A 22707-nucleotide genomic window follows, 5' to 3' on the forward strand; every position below is an offset into this window, starting at 1 on the left:
AGGGACAGACACCAGTAGGAAGGAGGTCAACATCAAACAGAGGACACAAGGACATGTCCAAGAACACATGTACATAAGTTTAGAACCTGAAGGGATTAAAAGGTCCAGAGAAAGGGGGAAGCCTGCTTAGACAAGGCTGCCCTCTCTTCAGAGATCAGGAGGAGCAGCAGCCGTGCCAAGACCTGGGGGGCAGAATGTTCCAGGCACAAGAAACAGCAAAGTTCCCTAGAAGAGGCAGGTAGGCACAGGTGACATCGTGCAAGGCTGGTGGGCCATGGTCAAGGGTGTGAATTTTTTTTTTTCTCCTGAGTGCAGAGGGTTTCAATCATGAGAAGGGCGTGGGCAGATTTATACTTCTAAAAGTAAAATCAAAACGGATTCAAACAAAGCCACTCTAAGAATCGGAGACAACCAAGTATCTTTGAATTTGGAAACTAGAGAGTACCAACAGACTGTTGCTAATGGTATTAAAGATGTTAACAGCGCTGCGTATGGCTACGTTTTTTCACAAGTCCCTATCTGTTAGAGATTCATATACAACCAATTTCACAGGTGATCTAATATCTAGCATTTGAAGCACTCCAGCATTAACACCAAACAGCGTGAAGGGATGGGCAGAAGCAGAGCGACAAAATGTCAGTAACCACTGAGGCTGGGTGCCATGGGTTACACTCTTCTGCTCCCGTGTGTTTGGCAAATAACAAGATCAGACAGTTAAGCAAGAAACAGGAGCAAACAGATAAGAAGTTTCATTCCGTCACCATGTGGCAGAGAAGGGCAGGGCTATCCTGGCCTGGTTAGGTCCTCGAAAAGCCAAGGTCACAACCTCATCAGCAGCCAACCCGGAAAGAAAACCCAGGTCACGTCCCTGACGCACACCATCACAGGACATCCGTCTGCTACAGGACCACATCTCTTGCCCAGCTGAGCCATTTTCAAGTCAGATAAATGAGTCAAAAACACATTAGCCTCACTCTGCACCAGTGAGCCCAACTCCCAAGCTGTGACCGCCCCAGTGACCAAGGAACAACCTCCTCCTGTGGGACTGAGGCCTGCTGATGTCGGGACCACAGGAACTACCAGACGACGCGGGCTTGCACACCCCACCTCAAGACGTCCTCACTGCGCAGTAACGGGCTCGTCAGTGGAGGGAGGCTTTAGGCCGGAATCCGCACAGGGCACGGGGCTTGGCATTCCCAGGCTGCCTCACTCGCCACTAGAAAGGATGCTCGGTCGAGAGCTAAACATCGCAGTGAAAACACTGGTTCCAGGCCCCAGGCTGGGTAGGGTCCTCTGCTGTACTTCCTTCACGGCTTGTTTCTCCTCCCACTCGCCCCCAGGGAAGGAAGGCTGCGGGGCAGACAGGTCCTAACCGACCTGCGACCAACCAGCCTCCTACCCTTCGCTGTTGACCCCACCGTGGCCTCACCGCTGCCTCTTCTCTCCGGAATCATCGGCCCTACGTAGATGTGGCTGCCATCACCACTTGCCCATGCGGCTCAGGCCCACATTCATCCCTCCAAGACCGGCTTCTCCTGTCCAGCTCTCCACAGGGCCTGGGAGAAGGAACGGCCCACAGGACAGACCTGATCAAGAACCCTCCTATTTCAGGGCCTTAGCCAGCTCCTCCCCATTCACAGAATCAGGGCCAGACCCCTCCGTGGGACCTGTGGAATTGTCTCTAGGTCCTTCTTCGTCCCTTCATCATTCCCCAAATATACCCTGGACTTCAGGACCCCAGACTACAACCACCCGAGCTATCTAGAGCTTCCTCAACCTACCGTCCAGAATCGTGCCTCTCTCCCCTTGCACTGACTCATCTGCCTAGAGCACCCTCCTATGAGCTTCTAGAACACGGAGACCATGTCTTTGTCATCCTTGGATCCCTGGCGTGTGGAAACCATCACTGGCTACGATGGTGATCAAGATCACGGGAGGAGGGGCGCCTGGGTGGGTTAAGCCTCTGCCTTTGGCTCAAGTCATGATCTCAGGGTCCTGGGTTCGAGCCCCGCATCGGGCTCTCTGCTCAGCGGGGAACCTGCTTCCCCACCCCACCTCTGACTGCCTCTCTGCCTACTTGTGATCTCTGTCAAATAAATAAATGAAATGTTAAAAAAAAAGAAGAAAAAGAAGAAGAAGAAGAAGAGAGAGAGAGAGAGAGAGAGAGATCACAGGAGGATACAGAACAGCCTTCAACCATGACCTTGCTAAACCATGTCCTGCCACCGAACCACACCTGGTTAGGTTCCTCAGTCCTCACCATCACCCATGAAAAGGCTCTTTATTATCCCTTTCTATAGATTTTTTTTTAATTGAGGCTCACAGAGATAAAGTAACCTGCCATATATCACACGGCTAGTGTGTTACGCAGGTGCTCAGAACAGAGTTCTGAGCCAAGGTCTTTCAGACTCAAAAGCCAATGCAGGGCGCCTGGGTGGCTCAGTCAACTGAACATGTGACTCCCGGTTTCAGCTCAGGTTAGGATCGCAGGGTCCTGAGATCAAGCCCCACACTGGGCTCCCTGCTCAGTGAGGGGTCTGCTTCCCCTCTCATTCTCCCTCTGCCCCCACTCCCCACTTGCATCTGCTCTCTCACTCTCTAAAATAAATACGTTTTTTTTAAAAAGCCATTTTACTCATCACCATGGGGGCAAGGAAATATACCAATAACCACAAAACTAAACCTCACCCTTCTACGGAACAAAAGTGGCTTCCCAACAAGGGAGGACTATGTGCAAGGCACCAAGCACAGAACCTGCTCAGGAGTCTCTCTAACCCTCTCCCTCTGCCCCTCCCCATACACTCAAGCTCTTTAAAATAAACATTTAAAAAAAAAAAAAAAAGAAAGTAGTCGTCAACACACTTTCTGCCCCCCTCCTCTCCCCTTCTTCCTTCCTGCTGCCTAGAATACAGATGTGACAGCTGGAGCTCTGGCAGCCTTCTTAGCCCAAGAAAGGACCTTGGAAAGCCAAACCAACTGCAGCGGGACAACAACATAGAAACAACTGACCAACACACATTTGTTCTTTCAAGACACTTCTGGGCCCTATTACATGCCAGGCATTGTGCTGGTCCCTGAGACAGATCCATGAACGAATGAGACAACAGTCCCTACCCTGTGAGGCTTGCAACCTAAGAAAAACAAGGCAGCCATCGTGAACATAGTAAGCAATGGGCTAGATGGTGCCAAATGCCATGGGGAAATAAACAGCTAATAAGGGGGCAGAGAAGACAGAGAGAGATCACATTAGGAAATTTCACAGAGGAGTCAACGAAAAGGGAAAACGGTAACTAAGAAAAAAATGCCATTAACTCGGCTCCGGAGGAAACCCCACTGGGCTACGGGCCCCAGCGGGTGAGGAAGAGATGCGGAACCCGCGTGTGGATCACAGAGCAGAAACAAGGCAGAACTGGACTCAACGGCGAACCTCTTCTACCCTAAGTGATCATCTTCAAGTTGCCTTTTCAGGCAGCATGGTCCACAAGCAGGTTTTATCACAGCTCAGTAGGTGGTGTCCCGGGCCTCCCCAACCCCTAGCCCACACAGCTCCACGCTCAGTGAGGCTGCACTGGGAGCGCCTTAGACATGCTACATTGGGAGAAACAGTTAGTTCCTCATGATGAAGTCCCAATTCTCCCTTGCCTTTGGAGACGTGTCTAGCAAGAAGTTGCTGCAGCCGAGGTTGAAGAGGTTGCTGCCTGTGTTCTCCTCCAGGATTCTGATGGATTCCTGTCTCCTATTAAGGCCTTTCCTCCATTTTGAGTTTATCTTTGTGCACGGTGTAGAAAGTGGTCCAGTTTCACTCTTCTGCATGTGGTCGTCCAATTTTCCCAACACCGTTTGCTGAAGACACTTGTCCTTTTTCCATTGGATATTCATTCTGTCCTGCTTTATCGAAGATTAGTTGACCAGAGAATTGAGGGTCTATTTCTGGGGTCTCTCTTCTGTTCATTGATCTAGGTTTTTTGTGCCAGTACCATATTGTCTTGAGGACCACAGCTTTGTAATGGTGTGAAGTCCAGCACTATGATGCTCCCAGCTTTGGTTTTCTTCCTCAGCATGCCTTGGGATACTCGGGGGAGCTTTTCTAGTTCCATACAGATTTTAGGATTATTTATTTCAGCTCTGTGAAAAATGCTGATAGGGACTGCTCTGAATGTGTGTATCGCTCTGGGTAGCATAGACATTTTCACAACGTTTATTCCTCCAATCCATGAGCAAGGAACGTTTTTCCATCTCTTTAGGTCTTCCTCAATTTCTTTTGTAAGTGTTCTGGAATTTTTAGAGTCTAGACCCTTTACCTCTTTGGTTAGGTTTATTCCTAGTTATCTTACGGGTTTGGGTGCAATTACAAATGGGATCGATTCCTTAATTTCTCTTTCTTCTGCTTCACTATTGGTCTATGGAAATCCAAATGATTTCTGTGGATTGGTTTTATATCCTGCCACGTTGCTGAATTCGTGTGTGAGTTCCAGCAATTTTAGGGTAGAGTCCTTTGGGTTTTCCACCTACAGTAGCGTGTCATCTGCAAAAATTGAGAGTCTGCCTTTCTCTTTGCCAACTCGGATGCCTTTTGTTTCTTTTTGTTGTCTGAGTGCTGAGGCTAGGACTTCCAGTAACAACGCTGAACAGCAGTGCTGAGAGTGAACCTCCCCGCTATATTCCCGACCTCAGGGGAAAAGCTCTGTTTTTCCCCATTGAAAATATCCTCACTGGGGGCTTTTCGCATAAGGCTTTTAGGATACTGGGGTATGTTCCCTCTATCCCTACACTGTGGAGACTTTTAATCAAGTAAGAAGATAAAAAGCTTTTGCACAGCAAAGGAAATAATCAACACAACTGAAAGGCAACCTAGGGAATGAGAGATATTTGCAAATGACATATCAGATAAAGGGCTGGTATCCCAAATCTATAAAGAACTTATCAAACTCAACACCCAAAGAACAAATAATCCAATCAAAATATGGGCAGAAGACATCAATGGATCTTTCTCCAAAGATGACATACAAATGGCCAACAGACACATGAAAAAGTGCTCCACATCACTCAGCATCAGGGAAATACAAATCAAAACCACAGTGAGATAGCACCTCACACCAGTCGGGATGGCTAAAATTAACACGTCAAGAAATGACAGATGTTGGCGAGGATGTGGAGAAAGGGGAACCCTCCTACACTGTTGGTGGGAATGCAAGCGGGTGCAGCCACTCTGGAAAACAGCATGGAGGTGCCTCAAGATATTAAAAACAGAGCTATCCCATGACCCAGCCACTGCACTAGTAGGGATTCACCCCAATGACAGAAATGTCGTGATCCAAAGGGGCACCTGCACTTCAATATTCAGAGCAGCGATGTCCACAATAGCCAAACTATGGATGGAGCCCAGACGTCCATCGACAGATGAAAAAATAAAGAAGATGTGGTGTATATGGTCAACGGAATATTACTCAGCCATCAGAATGGATGAAAGCTTTCCTTTTACACTGACATGGGTAGAACTGGAAGGTACTAAGCTGAGGAAAATAAATTGGTCAGAGAAAGACATTTATCCTATGGTTTCACTCATGTGGGATGTAAGAAACAGCGCAGAGGATCAGAGGGAAGGGTGGAAAAAATGGGATGGGAAGAAATCAGAGAGGGAGACAAACCATGAGACTTTTAACTACAGGAAACAAACTGAGGGTGGCTGGGGGGAAGCTGGGTGAAAGATGGAGTAACTGGGTGGTGGGCATTGAGGAGGGCACATGATGTGACCAGCACTGGGTTTATAGGCAACTGATTAATTACTGAACTCTACATCTGGAAATAATGATGTATAAGTTGGCTAACTGACTAAGCTGGGGGTGGGGAATGAAGAGATCTTCGGCTTCAAATGTTTTTGTGATGGTGGTTTGGCTGTAGGAGCCGCCGGATGGCAGGTGACCGTCTGTTCAGTGTGCTCGGAACCCTGAACAAACTTTGCAAACTTTCATTCGCGCAGCGAGCAAATAAACTTCGCCAACTTCCAGAATCCCTCAACTTGACAGTTGTCTCTCTTTAAACTGCATTTCTGCCACTGCCAAGAATATCTCCCCTCCGCTGAGCTTCCTGTTGCTCCAAAATAACCAGAAGGAGCTTGGCAGGGACGTCATCGCCACTGTCACCGCCTGTAGGGCATTCGCATGCTGGCTCTATTTAAGACCCGGGCTTCATGTTCAGTGACATGGAAATTGCCACCTTGTGAACCGTACCGGAAAGGCGAGGCTCGAAAAATTTCCTACAAATAACCACGTTCCAAGCTCTGCCTCTCTCAAGACAAAGAGGAAACGCCAGGGCGTTCCGCGGAGCAACGGGCCCCAGCTTCCAGGACCAGCCAGGTCTGAATGGTTCGTTTCAACCCCTTCTCTCTGGTAGCACCAATGCCAGCGCTCACTTTGGGTCGTGTGCTTGCTCTCCTCCAATCAGCCTCCTTTCCCTGGCTCTTCTGTCTTCCTCAAACCCCTTCTGTTATTTGTATACACTTCTCCAGATTGCTCTACCTACTTCTCATTAGCATATAGCAGCAAATGGAGCATTCATGAATGGTAAGGGGGGGGGGCGGGACCTTGCCCCCTGCCGAGGATAATTATCATAACCTTTAAATCAGAGTTCTTTCATGTTTATTGGTTTGGGTAACTTTTATCTCCTGCTCCAGCGCTCTGATGGGAAAAGGGACGGGCTGGGCTTGGCTGCAGCAATGTTTCGGACACAACCTTCTCCCTATTCCCCGGGCAGCTGCAGATTTTTCGCATCTTAATGAACCGCCCAAATCCAAGCACATTCTGCGGGGAACATCTGGCACCGACTACTAATGGCTCTAACGCGAAACCACTCAACGTGGGCACGTGCTTCAAGATGCAGCTGTTCGTGCAAATATACCTTGCTGCTTACTCCCCCTAAGAATTTTAGTTCATCAACAAAACCTGAGTCTTTGATTGGATTCTGGAAGCATTGGAGAAAATAAACAAGCACATGGCTTTCTCCCTAGGACCGTAATTGCTCGCACAGATGCCGTGATGCTCCTGCTCCCCTGGTCCCCGTCCGTGGTTTTCATACAGAATAGGTATCTAGGAAACTCGCATGGGTCATGCAATTCTGAAAGGGGCGTGAAGGAACTTAGCAGACTCTCTGCTGCTCCTGGTGTCTCAGAAGGTACTGCTATGCTATAGTTTTAAATTCAGTTGTTAACACATTTGGCTTTTCCACCTTTGTGTCTGGGGGAGGGAGGATCCCCGTGTGTCTCCTCCCTCAAGAAAAATCAGCAGGGGAATCACCCATACCAAGGACACCTTCACCTTCCACACTCCCCACAGCAGAAGCCGAGTGGTGATGAAAGGTGAAAAAATCGATTCCCAAGTCCTCCCGCGTCACCCTGCAGCCACAGCAACCCCTCACTTTGGCCATGAAAACTTTCATATCCCTTGCCCTGTGATCCTGTTCCTGCCAGTATGGACAGAGACAGACGTTCACAGAGGGGAAAAACAAGTGACAGGCACAAGGACACCTTCTCAGCCAGCATCTAGAATCGCAGAGAACTAGAAGCAGCTCAAACATGAGCCCATGTGGAAACCACCAAGTCAAGTGCAGAGACCTTTACAGCCGTCGCAAAGGACAAAGAGGCAGGCCCTCCAACGCTGATTCAGATGTCACCTTTTCCCTGGAGAGAATTCTGGCAATATGGATCAAGAGCTTTTACAGATCCCCCCACCTTTTTTAAGGTTTTATTAATTTGAGGGGTGCCTGGGTGGCTCAGTGGGTTAAAGCCTCTGCCTTTGGCTCAGGTCATGATCTCAGGGTCCTGGGATCAAGTCTCACATCGGGCTCTCTGCTCAGCAGGAAGCCTGCTTCCTCCTCTCTCTGCCTGCCTCTCTGCCTACTTGTGATCTCTGTCTGTCAAATAAATAAAATCTTAAAAAATATATATTTTATTAATTTGAGAGAGAGCAGGAGTGAGAGCACAAAGCAGATGGAGCAGGAAAGGGAACCCGATACAGGGCTTGATCCCAGGACCCTGGGATCATGACCCAAGCCCAAGGCAGATGCTTAACCCACTGAGCCACCAGACATCCCTTTACAGAGCCCTTCTAACATGGGAATTCCACCTCTAGAAATCTAGACGAAGGACTTCAAAACAAAAAAGACAAAAAGGTTTACCCAAAAAAATATATGTTCACAGAAATCCTACTCCTACGAGGAGGGAGAAGAGTGGAGAGGCATGGTTAAGGAAGTGGTGTGAGAAACAAGGACGCAACCATACACAGAACTCCACGCAGCCCTTGAAAGGGATATCCACAGAAGGGAATAACACAAGGAAGTGTTCATGGTGGGATGCTAATTGCTTTTCAGAGCAGACCAACTTCCAGATTCAGAATGATCTGAATTATGTAAAACGAATACATCCATAAAATGAACTGGAATAAAATGCCTCATAAATAAGAAATAAAACACATTAATGGTAGTTGTGTCCAGGGGATTTCCTCCTTTAAACTGCTCTTATCCTCAGACTCAAGGATTGTAATTTGTAAATTATTTTTATATTCCAAGGGGCGGGGGAGGGGAATGTCTAAACGTAACTTGAAATCTACAGAGCAGCACAAGAAAACGTTATGAAAAAAAAACTGCACGCACACACTGAGGCGGTGGGACTATGGAACAATTGTTTAAATGGACTGAGGGGAAATAATAGTTATGCTAGGGTTGGGAGATCCGGGATGCTCTTTCCCATTTCGGGTTATGTTGCATTTACACCTTAAAAAGGTATTTGTGGTTTTGGGGGGTTTTTTTTTGTTTTTTTAACAGCAGAGAAACAGGAGCTTTCTCAGGAGCTCTCCAGCTGACTAGTCACGGCAGAATTCTGCCCTTGAGCCCCACATGTGTCCATCTGCACATGAGAGCATCCAAGTCAACATCAGGAGACCAAGTCAAGCTGCAGGACGATGGGTTCATGCTAATACCACACAAGCAGAGCCTTTGACACCCACCCAAAGCCAGCCTGCATGGTACTGAACATCAGCTTAAAATAAGATCAGCAAAAGGGGCGCTGGGTGGCACAGTCGGATAGGCGACCGATGCTGGGTTTCGGCTCAGCTCCTGATCTCAAGGTTGGGAGATCGAGCCCCGTGTCAGGCTATGTGCTCAGCGTGGAGTCTGCCTAAGGCACGTTCTCTCTCTCACCCTCTGCCCTTCCACCCCCATCTAAAATAAAGTCTTTTAAAATGTTTATCAGGCCGCCTGGATACAACCTTCAACTAAGTGCCTGACTCTTGACTTTGGCTGAAGTCTGATCTCCAGATCACAGGACCCAGTCCTGCATCAGGCTCCACGCTCAGCATGGACTCCACCTGAGTTTCTCTCTCCCCCTTCTCCCTCCCATGGTATCTCAAATAAATCAACCTTAAAAATATCATCAGAAGCAAACACAGATGTTACCGGTGCTGATCCTTAGTGGATCAGTGTGTTGTTTTTCAAACCAGCATACAAAACTAACGCCTAACTTGGCTGTGAAAGACAGATTATAGGTGCCATCAGCTGCGGCCAAGCCCAGGCGGTCTCAGAGAACTTCTCCGTGCAGAGTCCTGAAGAACCAGAGGCATCAGCGTCACCCGGAGCTTTCGAGAAGCACCTGCTAACGGGCTCTGTCCAGCGCTGCCAAAACCAAGTCTGCAGTCTACCATGATCACCAGGGGCACCCCGGGGAGACCCTGAAGTTGGAGGAGAGCTTCTGGGAACCACCAGATGGTCAGCCTAGGCTGAGCACGAGAATCACTGCACCAGGTCGGGTTTCACTTCCAGAGGCTGACCTAGTTGGTCTGCAGGGGCAGCCTGGATGTTGGTTTTCTGGGGTTTTGGACACGGTTTTAAAAGCTCCCCTAGTGGGGCGCCTGGGTGGCTCAGTGGGTTAAAGCCTCTGCCTTCAGCTCGGGTCATGATCCCGGGGTTCTGGGATCGAGCCCCGCATCGGGCTCTCTGCTCGGCAGGGAGCCTGCTTCCTCCTCCCTCTATGCCTGCCTCTCTGCCTACTTGGGATCTCTGTCAAATAAAATAAATAAAATCTTTAAAAAAAAAAAAAAGCTCCCCTGGTGAATGTAGTATATAGCCAAGTCTAAGTGAGGCATTCAGCTCCTCAACCCAAAGAATTCTTTATTAGAAACTTAGTTACATCTGAGCAACAGCAGGCTAGATTAACTCCAAAAAATGACTCTTTGCAAGCTTGGATGGAGGAATAATTTACTTGCAAGAAACCCAGAACAACCACGGCTGGCTTTTACCCAGTACTCACTCAGGGCGCTCAATGTGCTTAGCGCTTTCCATGCATTATCTCTTCGACAGCATCTAGAAGGGAGAGACGGTTGTCCCAGTTTTCTAGGTGAGAAGCGTTAGGGGTACGATTCCCACCAGAAATCCCCCAACTAGTAGTGGCAGAAGCACTGGCAGGACCCTCAGAATGGGTTTCTTACTCACCTTCCCCTACAACTGACCTTGAGAAGCAGGGCTCCAATCCAACCAAGGCTTGCCCCATAACCATTACCCTCGACTTCCTTCCAACTCAGCTGGAAAGTAGGCCAGTGTCAGCCAAAGGTTAAAATCTTTGTTTATGCGTATCCCACCTCCCTCGATTTTCATACCTACAGGTTCAAGTCAACTCGGTCTTGTTCATCTGACTGCCTATGCTTAACACAGAACACATGCCAGAGGAGCGACCCAACAAATGAACACACAAGTACAAACCACCCTTCACCCAATTTCAGTAGCATTAAGCTTCAGGAACCGAACTCCCCCTAAGCATCTTATCTCCCGCCCTGACACGTACGTCTTCTACTTCTCCTCGTCCCACCCCGTTCACTCAACAATCTGTGACTGCTCTGGTCTAAGTCATCAAGGACCTGCCAGCAGCTGACAAGGACAGCGTGCAGAATAAGGAAGAGCACAGCTCATTCAGCTAAAAAAGACTCAGCCAACAGCAAGAGCCAGTGACCTTGGGGAAAGCAAGCTTCGTGTCCAAGGGGGAAGTGAGGCCCAGAAGCACCAGAGTAGGCCAGGACACACAGTGGGAGCTCAACAGGCAATTCACTGTGGTCGGGTTCTAGTTCTCAGTCAACGTCAATCAGAGACTAAACCAACTCAAAATGGGCCAGAAGGCTCCCACCCAATTCTGATGGCGTATTTGCAAACTGTGTTGAAAATGAGAACACGGGGTAAGGGCTAAGGTAAGGACTCTCAGCGGAATACCACAGTCTCCTAGAGGTGTGCATATCGTCATTTCTAAAGCTCCCCCAGTGACTCATGTTTGGTGCAACACAAAAGTGTGGAGACACTTACGGCCGTCGCCAGCATTTATCCAGCGGGGCCTGAGACACTGGCTATCCAGAGGGACAAGGTGGTCCCGCACCCAGGAGTGACCTACATCCTGTCACACTTGCAATTATCCTGGGCCCTTCACGTAGGTGCGAAATTTGTTTCTAGTCTGACCAGACAATCTAGTTCAATATCCACACAACACACTAGTTTCTACCCCAGAACCTACCATACTCTGCTCTTCCGTTATCTGTTCTTATAAAGAATGTTTTGTGATCTTCTTAGTGCCTTTAATCCAAATTCATGCATTCTGAGTAGGGGCAAGCACTTAACTGCATGTTTTCCAGCAAAGCCATACCCAGCCCATAGATTTTAAAATCTGCTTTTTACCATGGATTCATTCCTTTTCTTTCTCCTTTGTAGCCATCACAGTGTTATTCTCGTTTAAGAATTACTTCTACACATAGGTTATCGTAGCTAATGCATTTTGTTTCAGTAAAATAAAGGGCATGTGACCCAAATTTCTTCCCCAATTATTTTTATTTTAAAAAAGAGAATACAGACTCTTCTAGAGCCTGGGAATTGCAAGTCTACAAGATTCGGTGTTTGCTAAGGAGGTCAAATTATTACTGGACATTAAGATCCAAACAAAGGCAAGACAGAAAAGAGGACACAGAGACTGTGTTTGACCTTCTCCACTCTGACCATTGGACTGTTGGGATGAAAACCATCATCAATGAAGACATTTACTGTCCTTTTTCACTAAAAGCATACTCCTCCCGCATTTCTCTAATTGAAAAACAACAAAAGGCAGAGACTGGAAAGCCAGTGAAGGTCTCCCCAGGGGCCAGACAGAATGATGGGAGTGGGTGCCCAAGAGCCTTAGTGAGCCTTCCCCTACAGACTGAGCAGTATGGTTCTGTCTCACACACAGGACGTGGTCACAGCAGGTAACTACTCAACAACTCAAAAGGACACTTGCTAGGCACACAGGGCTAGAAAAAAACACTGGGAGGAGCTCAACCTCAAGTGAAGGCCAGTGGCCAAAGGCTCCCAAATGCTCACTACAGGGGAAAACTAGGACAAGGGACAGCCCCGCAAACTCTCGCCAGGCCTCAGCAGCCGTAGCCACCTACGGCCAATATACCAGCTCACACAAAATCCGGGAACATCCACTGAGCATTTATGATGAGCCCAGAGATCTGCTGAGGGCTTCAGGAGCATTAGCTCCTGTCACCTTCCCCACAAACCTATGAGGAAGTGTAACAGATGAGATTTATCTGCCCCCTGCCTGCCCTGGAGACCTGGCCAGGCAGCCCATCACGGCCTTCTGCTCACTCCTGGCCACAGTGAAGATCTAAGAGGATATACATGGACAAAGAAGAAAGTCTCTCCTCTCTGGTTCTACACAAGGCTTGGCACTACCAGAGATCAGTTTGCGGCTACGTGCAGAGGCCCTACCCAAGGACACACACACAGAGCCAAGAGCAGGGGAGAGAAAGCAATGACCTCACTGGAGAACCCGATCCAGCAACATCTGGGGAGAGTGACCGGTCCCACCACCATCAAATTCCCCCTTTGAGACAAGCTCATTTGGTTTGGATTTCTGCAGCAAAAAGCTTATTAATATTAGTTCAGATTATTATGCACCAGTTCACGAGCCGAGAAAGGAAGATGTGAGAAACTTCGAGGTGGCCCAGCCAGGACCAGTCACTGTGCCACCTCCATAGCCAAGGGTTAGACACAGCCCTTACAAGCCAGCACTCACCGCACACACCACACCATGGCCTGCTTTCTGTCATCTCCCAGGAGATACAGAAAAGACCCACGACCTTCTAAATTTTCCAGAGGCTCGGGAGGGTCAGAGATATGGTTCCATCACACAACCAGTCTGTTCTCCTTTGCACACCCAAGCTCCCCAACAGGAGATGACGATGTGACCAACAGTAATACTAAGGCTGGTCCCAACAGGAGACAGGAAGCTGAGGCCTGGACTGCGGCTCTGGGAGCAACCCAGGGTGTTCTCAGCAGGACACACTCTTTACCCTCGCCCCATATCATGACCAGCTGCACACGTCCTCGTGGACCCCGCAGGCTGATGGCTGAGGGAGGAATTTTACTTGGGCACCGAGGAAACACAATTCCCTCCACCCCCCTCTCACACAATCGAAGAAGTCTGGTTAGTTAGGACTCAGGATTGTAACAGTGAAGACCATTCACAAACTGACTCAAGTAACAAAGGGAATTTATTAGTTCCCATGACTGCTAAGCCCAAAGGAACAACAGCTCAAGAAAAGACTGCATCCAGGAGCTCAAGGTACACAGAACTAGGACTGGCCTGTTCCCCCCTCCGCCCCCCACCACCCCTGCCCCGCCCATTTCTCCACTGTGTTGTTGCCATTTGAGGTCAGGATCCGCCCACATAGTGGCAAAGACTGCTCCCAACAGTGTCTGCCGTACACCCCGACCTCTCAACAATGCTCTTACTGCCTCTTAGCCGGTCAACGTGGCTGCACACCTTCTGTGACCCAGTCGCCGTGTCTAAGCAATGAAGCAGCTAACGATCCACGCCTGTGTCACTGCCATGCTCTGGAGTAGGCGTGGTAGGCTCAGTCCCACCAAATCCCACGGAACAGGAAGGAAGAACACCCCCATCAGGACTGGGATAATGTCCACCCCAGGGAGAAAGAGAATCCTGGTGGCCACGGGAGACAGGCTCTCAACTGACCCCCAAAGACCTCTGCCTCTCAGAAGGCACATCCCTGTGCCGACCCTCCTACACTAAGTCAGGACTGATCTGTGTGGCAACAGGAAACAGGGAAACAGACAGGGTCTCATTCCCGAGACCAGGTCGTGAAAGACCATGTCTTCCATGTGGCGTGCGCGCTTGCTCTTAGCTCACTCATGCTCCAGGAAACCAGCTGCTGTGCTGTGCGCAGCCCCCCTGAAGAGGCCCACGTGGCCGGGAACCAAGACCCACACGAGTGAACTTGAAGGTGGACCCTCCAGAGGCACCTGGCTGACTCCGTCAGTAGAGCATCCGACTCCTGATTTCGGCTTGGGTCATCATCTTGGGGTGCTGGAACTGAGTCCTCTCCTGAGCAGGGAGTCAGCCTGGGGTCCTCTCCCTCTGCCTCTGCCCTCTGGTGCACACATTTGCGCCCTCTCAAACACACAAATCAAAAAATAAACAAAAAAGAGTGGGCCCTCCAGTCCCAACCAAGCCTTCAAGTGACTGCAGCCTCATGATCAAAGTTCTGGCAACTGGCACAGGAACTCTCCGGAATGGTACTGGGCGGTACCAGAACGTACACACACATTCAGCAGCTCCAGCGGCTTCCTTCCTGTTCTCTCCTGCTCGAGTACGTGCCATTTCACACAGGTTCCTCGTACCTGCTGACTGCAAACCTTCACGCACCTTCCACTCTTAGCTCCCTGTGGTTCCAGTGGGGACACTCCAGATGCTAAAAACCACCACAGAGATTGCTTTTTTCTATTCCATTCATGGGATAAAATTCTACTCAGAATTACCATATACTAAAGCACACTTATTATAAGCTGCACTGAACCGCTTCTCTCCAGAGCCTCCCATCCTCTCCGATACTGCTCTCATTTTGTCCTTTCTGGTGCAGAAGATCATCTCCCCATTTCGTAAACGAGGAAATGCGCGCCTGCTCACCTTCAGCCCTGACCCAGAAACACAATCCACAAGCTACGGAGCGGGGGCTCCAGGCTAAGCAGCCTCCTCACACAATCCTGAATGGCCGAGACCAGCCGTCTGTGACTCAGAACCAGTCTCGGCAGACGCCAGCCTTTATCGTAAACACACACAATTCTACCCCCGAACCCTGGCATGTCCAGACTGAACAGTGGTCCCGTGGGGAAAACACCGAGGACTGTACTTATCACGGTCATTCAACTTTCTGACGTTCTCAAGAGGGCGTTTCAAAGTATGAGGAATGCAGAGAAGTTGCAACTAAAACTAGATACGAGATCCTTGCACCACATTTGATTACGTATACGTAACAATGCCACTAGTGCCACACATGTCACCGGACAGTGCCCGGGCGGTAAGGCTGCATGAACACCCGAGCTCTGGACTGCCCTGCACAGCCACAGGACCCCAGCTCCTGGGGTGGTTTGGTTTTTGTTATTTTTTCTAGAGAGAAAGCACACGCGAGCAGGGAGGGGGCAGGAGGAGAGATTCTCAAGCAGACTCCCCCCTGAGCGCAGAGCCCGACACGGGGCTCGATCTCAACCCAGATTATCACAACTGGAGCCAAAATCAAGAGCCAGCTGCTTAACTGACCGAGCCACCCAGGCCCCCCTCCTGGTCTTATTTTAAAGTAGCTTTAAAGAGCCACCAATAAACTGCTTATCCTACCTAAAACAGAAAAAAAACTCAAACTCAAATGTCCAACAAATGGAAGTGATTTTCATGCGGTTCACTTCCTCAATGAAATGCCACATCCAGGCATATAAAAGCCACGAAGATGAAATCTTAGTGCTTCAGAGAAGCAGACTAAGAAATGACAGGCTATAGATCTTAAGGGCAGTCCATAAAAATGTTTGTATGTGAAGAAACGCAGGAAAAGCCACATTTTTATGGGACTTGAGATTGTGAATTTTCTTTAATAGGATATAAACTCAATCAGAGGAAAGGAAATAAAATGGCTCTTTGCTAAGAACAGACTTAACTGTATTCTTCATTAGGAAGATGCAGATGAAAACCATCTGTGAGGTTATCAGGGACCCAGAAGTGGGACCGGACCCCAGCAGGCACGGCTGGGCAGAGGCAGGCCTTCCCACCCACCACCGCGGGACACACAGTAGCTCGGCCTCTAAGGTTTGGGGGTACGGGGGGAATGGCAGAGGAGGGGTTGACCTTTATGCACCTTAGGAAACCACTGCAATTTGACACATCAGTTCTACCTCCAGGAATTTTTCCAATGAATTTAGGAGAACCAAGTGATGAACACAAAGGCTGTGCACGGTGGCATCGTTACAAACAACATTCTTATCTTAGCACATCCTCACAAACCTCGGACACCTGGCTGCCGGCACCCTCGCTGAAGCCCCTCTGGTGACAATGACCAGGAATCCTGATCACGAGCTGTTAGAAAGAGGGAGGCCCCACGTAGCCCGGTAGGGAACCATCTCCACACTGTCCGGGGAGGGGGTGTGGGACACATGACCGTTGTTCATGGGGTCAAAGGAAGGGAAGAGAGAGGGAGGCAGAGGAGACCTCCAGAACTGCGAGCACTGCCCGCCTCCAGGGGACTGCACCGTTGTATTTCCAACCATATGCATACAGATTATGCAATAATTATCCATTAAGTTAACATTTCAAATGCATAGATTTCCACTGCCTTTTGTTGTTTAATTTTATGCGCGGGCGAAGGGTGTGCTTGGGGTTTGCAGAAGCCATGGCCCGCCCCATGTCTCCCTGTCGGGCCCCCTGCTCCGCCTACCTTGCCAGCGCCTGGACCTTCAGGACGTGCCTCTCCTCCTGCTCGGCCACCTTCTTTTTCAAGGTGTCGACCTCCTGCCGCAGCGCCGCTGAGTGCTCCATCTCCCCATCCAGCAGGTTCCGCAAAGACCTGGGCAGAGGGACCATCTGTTCAGACACAGTCAGCAGAGCCCGCCATACCACGACACAGATTCATCTTCGTTTCCCACGAGGGTCTGCACAGCCCTCATTCCAGTCTGTCCTGTGGAAGGGGACCCAGAGACCCCGATGTCTGCTCAAGAGCCTCTGAGTAAGAGCCAGGAGGTGGCCCAGGCTCTGTGCCTCCCCGCCCCATGGCCCGTGAGCAGCGTCAGTCACAGGCAAACAAGCAGTGGACAGACCCCCAGGCAAGCCCCTTTCAAGGTATCCCACCGCAAGGAGCAGCGCATGAAAGAAGACCTTTTTGTCACAGCCACACAAGAGACGGAACCAGGGCAGGGATGCCAGGGTCCCGTGAGCAGCAGCAGTGGACGGAGATGGAGGTCTCCTCTCATTTCCACTTCTACCCACCAAGCACACCGGCCTCCGGTCACAGCATCTCCAGGTGACACAAGCAGACGTAGGGTTCTATAGCCTTATCTGGTCTCACACCACAGGGATCCTGCTCTGTGTCATGTTTCGGAGTTAACCCTCCAAAACACATCCACTGGTCGTCCTTGGTCTTGAAAAGCAGACAAGATGGCAGCTCTTCCAGAAAGAGCCGGAAGCTGCCACCAACATGTGTGCCAAACATGGTTTGGACTTCCCGTTTACTTCTGGACCTCAAATGGCTCTTTCTAGAGAACATTTACTTACTCTGGGGCACCTACTTCCCAAATCTAGCGCACATATGCCAGGTGACATCAGGAGAGAGACAGAAGTGTGACTGCGAACTTCGCAGACACCCCCCCCCACCCCCAATCACTCACTCAACTCGAAGGCCCACATTCCTTCCAAGCTTTTAAAAACTCTCTTCTTGGGGCCTGGAACCCCAGGACACAAACGTGGTGCAATTATCTCCCCCATCGGTTAGGAGGAATTGACAGACAGAACTATTGTTCTTTACAAGGTAAGATGGAACCCATGGCTTCTGCCAAGAGAGCAGCTCCAACTGGAGCAAGGAAAAAGAATCCTGTGTTGTCTACAAGCCCTTCATTCAAAGTTTATTTTAGTTGGAAAACTGTGCTGTCTCAGATTTCTCTTTTAAAAAATTATCTTTGTTTTAGAAATCATGCTGTTTGCCTTTACGTGTTTCCATTAAGGACGAGGAAGAAGCTTGTCAAGCACAGCCCAAAATAAGGTTTAAAAAAGACAATCATGATTGCCTGTCACCATGGACACTTAATTCCAGCTGAGTCAAAGAGTAAGAAAGCAACATGACGACATGCCCACAGGCACATGCGCGCCCGTTGCTAACCCCCCAGGGAGGCAGGACGTTCAGGCTCACAGAAGCTACAAGTGCAGGCAAATCCCTCCACCAACAGCCCTAGTCAGTCGAGAAGCTCCTGTTGAAGGCAGCCAGATGGGAGCAGCATAGCTAGTGCGGGGCAGAGAGCTACCACTGTCTTCAACGGGGAACCCAGCACAATAAAGCCCTTCACCTTCTCATGGTCTGTAACTGGGCTTCTTCTGAACACGCCAAAAAGAAGCGAAATACCATCTTGCCCTACGTATCCCTGATTTGAGGAAACTAAGTATCTGAGTGCCTGCGACATGGTAAGAAGATAGGCCCTCAAATAAAGGTTATTCTGAGGATGCCTGGGTGGCTCAGTGGGTTAAAGCCTCTACATGATCTCAGGGGCCTGGGATCGAGTCCCGCATCGGGCTCTCTGCTCGGCAAGGAGCCTACTTCTCTCTCTCTCTCTCTGCCTGCCTCTCTGCCTACTTGTGATCCCGCTCTGTCAAATAAATAAAAAAAGTCTTTAAAAAAAAAAAAACGTTACTCCGAAGACTGCTTGGGGGCTCGGGGGGTGGGGGCTGAGAGGGGCATTCAGAGGAAGCTAGCTAACAGGTACTGGGGGGGTCTTTGTGAGGTGGTGAGAACATTCTAGAAGAGGACCCTGGTGATGGCTGCACGTCTGCTGACCCTGAACTGTACCCTTTAAACAGGTCAATTATATAACGTGTGAATTACATCTCAAAGTCCCTGTTTAAAAAAAGATGTTGGAGAGCACTGCTTTACCAAATTCTTATTGTGTTGTAAGGCAGAGCCACGACTGCGAGGTTTTCAGTCCCTGCCAGTCCTCAAGTGGTACATCCCACATAAAAAGAGAGCACTGGTCGCAACCCTGTCAAAGCAAAATTTCCTGCATCCGTGAGACTCTGTCCCAGAGCTGTTGAATCCAAGAGACTCCTCCTGGAGCCTGAAAAATCAGCAAGTACCTGTTCTCTTCTTCCAGCTCGTCCTTCCTATTCATCATGGCCACAATAGCTTGTCGCAGTTCACCTGAGGGAAGAAACAAAGTCGAGATTCATCGGCAGATCCCACCTGTTTCACTGTCCCCTCACCGAGCTGGTTTATGTGCTATTTAGGGCAGGCTGTCTAGCCAAGTTCCCTTTCTCTGTCAAAATTAATCCCTGTGCCGTCTCCAAGACCCAAAGGGGGCAGCGCATCCCCTCCTAGCCACCCAAAGCGGGAGGGCCGGGCAGAGGGAGGAGCGTGGAGGGCTCTCCTCAGGCAGCACACTCCACTGCCAGGCCTCTGTGGGAGGGAGCACTCACCACCCACACGCACAAGCCTTGTGACACATGTGTGTCATGCCCCCCTCCTGGGTCACCAGGCATCGCCAGCCCCTCTGCCTGGCCTCAACTGCACAGACAGCAGCTTCTGACCAGAGGCCGTCCTCAGAGACTCTCCGGAATGATTTTAACTGCACTGTTTTGACCCTATCCACAAATCGCTGGATTCCATGGTCAGAACCTGTCTTTTCTTATGTTCACGCCCAACGTCCAGTCTGATAAAATGCTGCTCTTTCATTCAGGCCCAGCTGTAAAGGCACACCGTCCAGGAAGCCCTCCGTGACTTCCCCACCCCTCACAAACAGCAGAATGTGCAATAATGAACCACCTTTCTCTTACTATTAGCTTACAACTCCTTAAAGGTACACTACAGGTCAGGCACCTTGGGTCCTCAGAAGTCCAGCACGTTGGGTGCTTGGTGCTTGGTTCACGGACAATGAGTGATACAAACTATTCACACCCAACTACAAAACCACGGAAACTAACAGCAGGAGTAACAGCTGCCCTGTAACGAGCACCTTCGACGTGCAAACTCTCAGTACCTGACTAGTCTTGTGTCAGTTTTCACGACCACAGGCTGAGGACGCTCAGTACAGAACAGAAACCCACACTGGGATAAGGCCATAGGGTCTAAAGTCACCTTCCACACCCTAAAGCCAAGAATGGTGGAAAAGGCCTTTGGCAGGACCAAGAGCCGGAGAGAAGTCGCTTTAGTGGGGAGCTGGGAGGGGCAGCAGCTTCCGCTCCAGAGCCGGGGACAGGGATCTATGAAGAGCTGCCATCAGCAGGCTCCCCGGCTGGGCAGATCCAACTTCAAGCCCCAGCACAGCCACTTCCTGCCAGGTGACCTCAAGCGGGCTTCCATCTCTGCCAAAATTCAGAGGGGCATTAACGCCACATTCCTTGCAGAGGAATTCAGGAGGAAATCCAAGTTCCCGGCCTGGCAGACACACTGCAGCAAATGCAGAGAAGGGGTTCAGCGTCCTGAATTTTAAAACCTAGGACCCGGGTTCAAATTCTGACTCTGCAGCTGGTTAACTCTGGGCAAGTTACCCACCCTCTCTGAACATCAGCTCCCTGTCTACAAAATGGGGTCCCGATAGTCACTAGTTCATACAAGCGTCCTGAGGATTCCTTCTGTAATATGGAAGCGAGGTGCTTAGAGAAGGCCCGGCACATAGTCGACACTCAACATGTTACCTGTTACTGTAATTAGCGGCGCTTCCTTCAACAGCAGGGGACAGCAAGAGGGGGACGAGGTAGCAGTGATGACCCAAGCAGGAGTTGGTTCAATCAAGCACATTTTCAGGAGTTAAGAGATTTTACAGAGTTCCTGTGTACCTCAACCTTGGGAAATAAAAGTTTTTTTAAAGGGGTCTAAGCCCTAGAGCAGCAAACTAGGTAATAGAACTTTCTTAAGTGTCTACCAAGATCACCATGGACAACGTGGGAAATCAGACCCAGAGACTGAGGTGTCACTTGGAAGAGACGGAGCGGCTGGGTTCTAGGGACACAGCATGAAGGGATCCCAGATACTGCCCCTCATGACAGCTAAAAACTGTGTGTTCCACGGGGGAAAGACAGCTAGGAGGAGGCAGCAGTCCCCACAAAGTCCCAGAAAACATGAATGTCCTTCCAGCCAAAAGCCACAGTCACTGAAATGAGAGAGCTGGGCCACAGGCTCACCCTGAAGGGACTCCGACCACACCACCCAGGGGCCACCCATGAGAAGACAGTGCGATGACCAAGGCTGAGCTCACCATCGTGACACCAGGAACCAGAAGGATAAACGAGGCTAGGAGACAATTTCTCTGGCCTTCCCCGGACCACCACCACTGCACATTCACAGTCACAATAACACAGGAAATGCCCCAAGTTGGCAGCGACCCACGAGCAAACACTCGGGACAGACTTTACTTTCACATGCGTTCACCTGGCTGACTTTTCTCGGGCAGCACAGCCAGCGGTAACACCGGGGTTGGTTTTCACAGATCACATAAACATGCTATTTCTCTGAGCACTGGTGACACGCCAGCAGAGGCACTCCCTAACTTGTAATTTTCTCTCCTCTCCCTGGCACCGCACATCTCCTTACCATTTTAGTCTCTATCACCTTCTTCCTCTTTATCACCTGCCACAACACACGTTTCAAGTGACAAAAGAGCGGCCTCTGTGCAGTGCGGCCTCTGCTGAGCCTGGCTGAGCCGGGGTCTCCCTCGCCCCAGGCTGAAGGCAGAGGACCGTCCACCTCAAAACCAGTTCCCTGCTTGGCTTCAGAGACCCAACAAGCAAATCTGACCAAGTATGCAAAAAAATATTCACCGTAGGAAATTGATCTGGGATAAAGAGAAGCATTTCCAATCACTGTGGAAAGGGTGAATTTGTCAATAAATATCACCATTTGGGGAGCAAGAAACAAGACGTACATCCCCGCTCCTGTTATGTACCCAAATAAATATCCAATGGAATCATTTAAGTCGGCCCTAAAACACCAGAAGTATGGGAACAAACATTTATGCCATCTTGCAACAGAGGCCTTAACGTGAAAGCAAGTACATGAACGAAATTATATTCGGTTTGGTTTGTTTTTTCCAACTTCTGCCCATAGAGGGCCCATGTAACGAAAAACTAATCCAGGAAACTTGACCCTGTTCAGGGACATCCAACAAAGAAGGAAAAAGACACAGGTTTCCCTCATCAAATCCCAGACCACTCAAGTTCCCTTCTGGGACCCTGGTCAACCCCTCAGCCGCCATACTGCTGCTCACACCGGCGGCCTCACAGGGCAGGGCAGGGACGACAGCGTTTTCCTGGAATGCAGCCACACTCGCCCGTTTTCATAGGGTCTACGGCTGCTTCTGCAGGACAAGAGCAGAGCTGAGCTGTCGTGACCGGAATGGAGGGTCCCATCGCATGGCCTGAAGTATCTGCCATCTGGCCCTTTACAGAAAAGGTTTGAGGGGCGTCTGGGTGGCTCAGTGGGTTAAAGCCTCTGCCTTCAGCTCAGGTCATGATTCCAAGGTCCTGGGATCAAGCCCTGCATCCTGCTTTCTGCTCAGCTGGGAGCCTGCTCCTCCCCCTCTCTCTGCCTGCCTCTCTGCCTACTTGTGATCTCTGTCTGTCAAATAAATAAATAAAATCTTTAAAAAGAAAAGGGTTGCCTGTCT

General features: G+C 49.8%; 1 protein-coding gene across 2 annotated transcripts in view; it reads right to left on the reverse strand.

The window, feature by feature from the left end:
* SNX29 (sorting nexin 29) overlaps positions 1-22707 on the reverse strand; it is a 473687-nt gene that overhangs the window by 337218 nt on the left and 113762 nt on the right. For both annotated transcript variants that reach the window (XM_032836282.1, XM_032836283.1), the window contains exons 12-13: positions 19184-19247; positions 16785-16913 (exon numbers count right to left, since the gene is read on the reverse strand). In XM_032836282.1, coding sequence (XP_032692173.1) covers positions 16785-16913; positions 19184-19247 — 193 coding nt within the window. The remainder of the gene's footprint in view (positions 1-16784; positions 16914-19183; positions 19248-22707) is intronic.

Source organism: Lontra canadensis, unplaced genomic scaffold (genome assembly GCF_010015895.1).
Source record: "Lontra canadensis isolate GAN:19392208 unplaced genomic scaffold, GSC_riverotter_1.0 scaffold91, whole genome shotgun sequence".
Lineage (NCBI taxonomy): Eukaryota > Metazoa > Chordata > Mammalia > Carnivora > Mustelidae > Lontra > Lontra canadensis.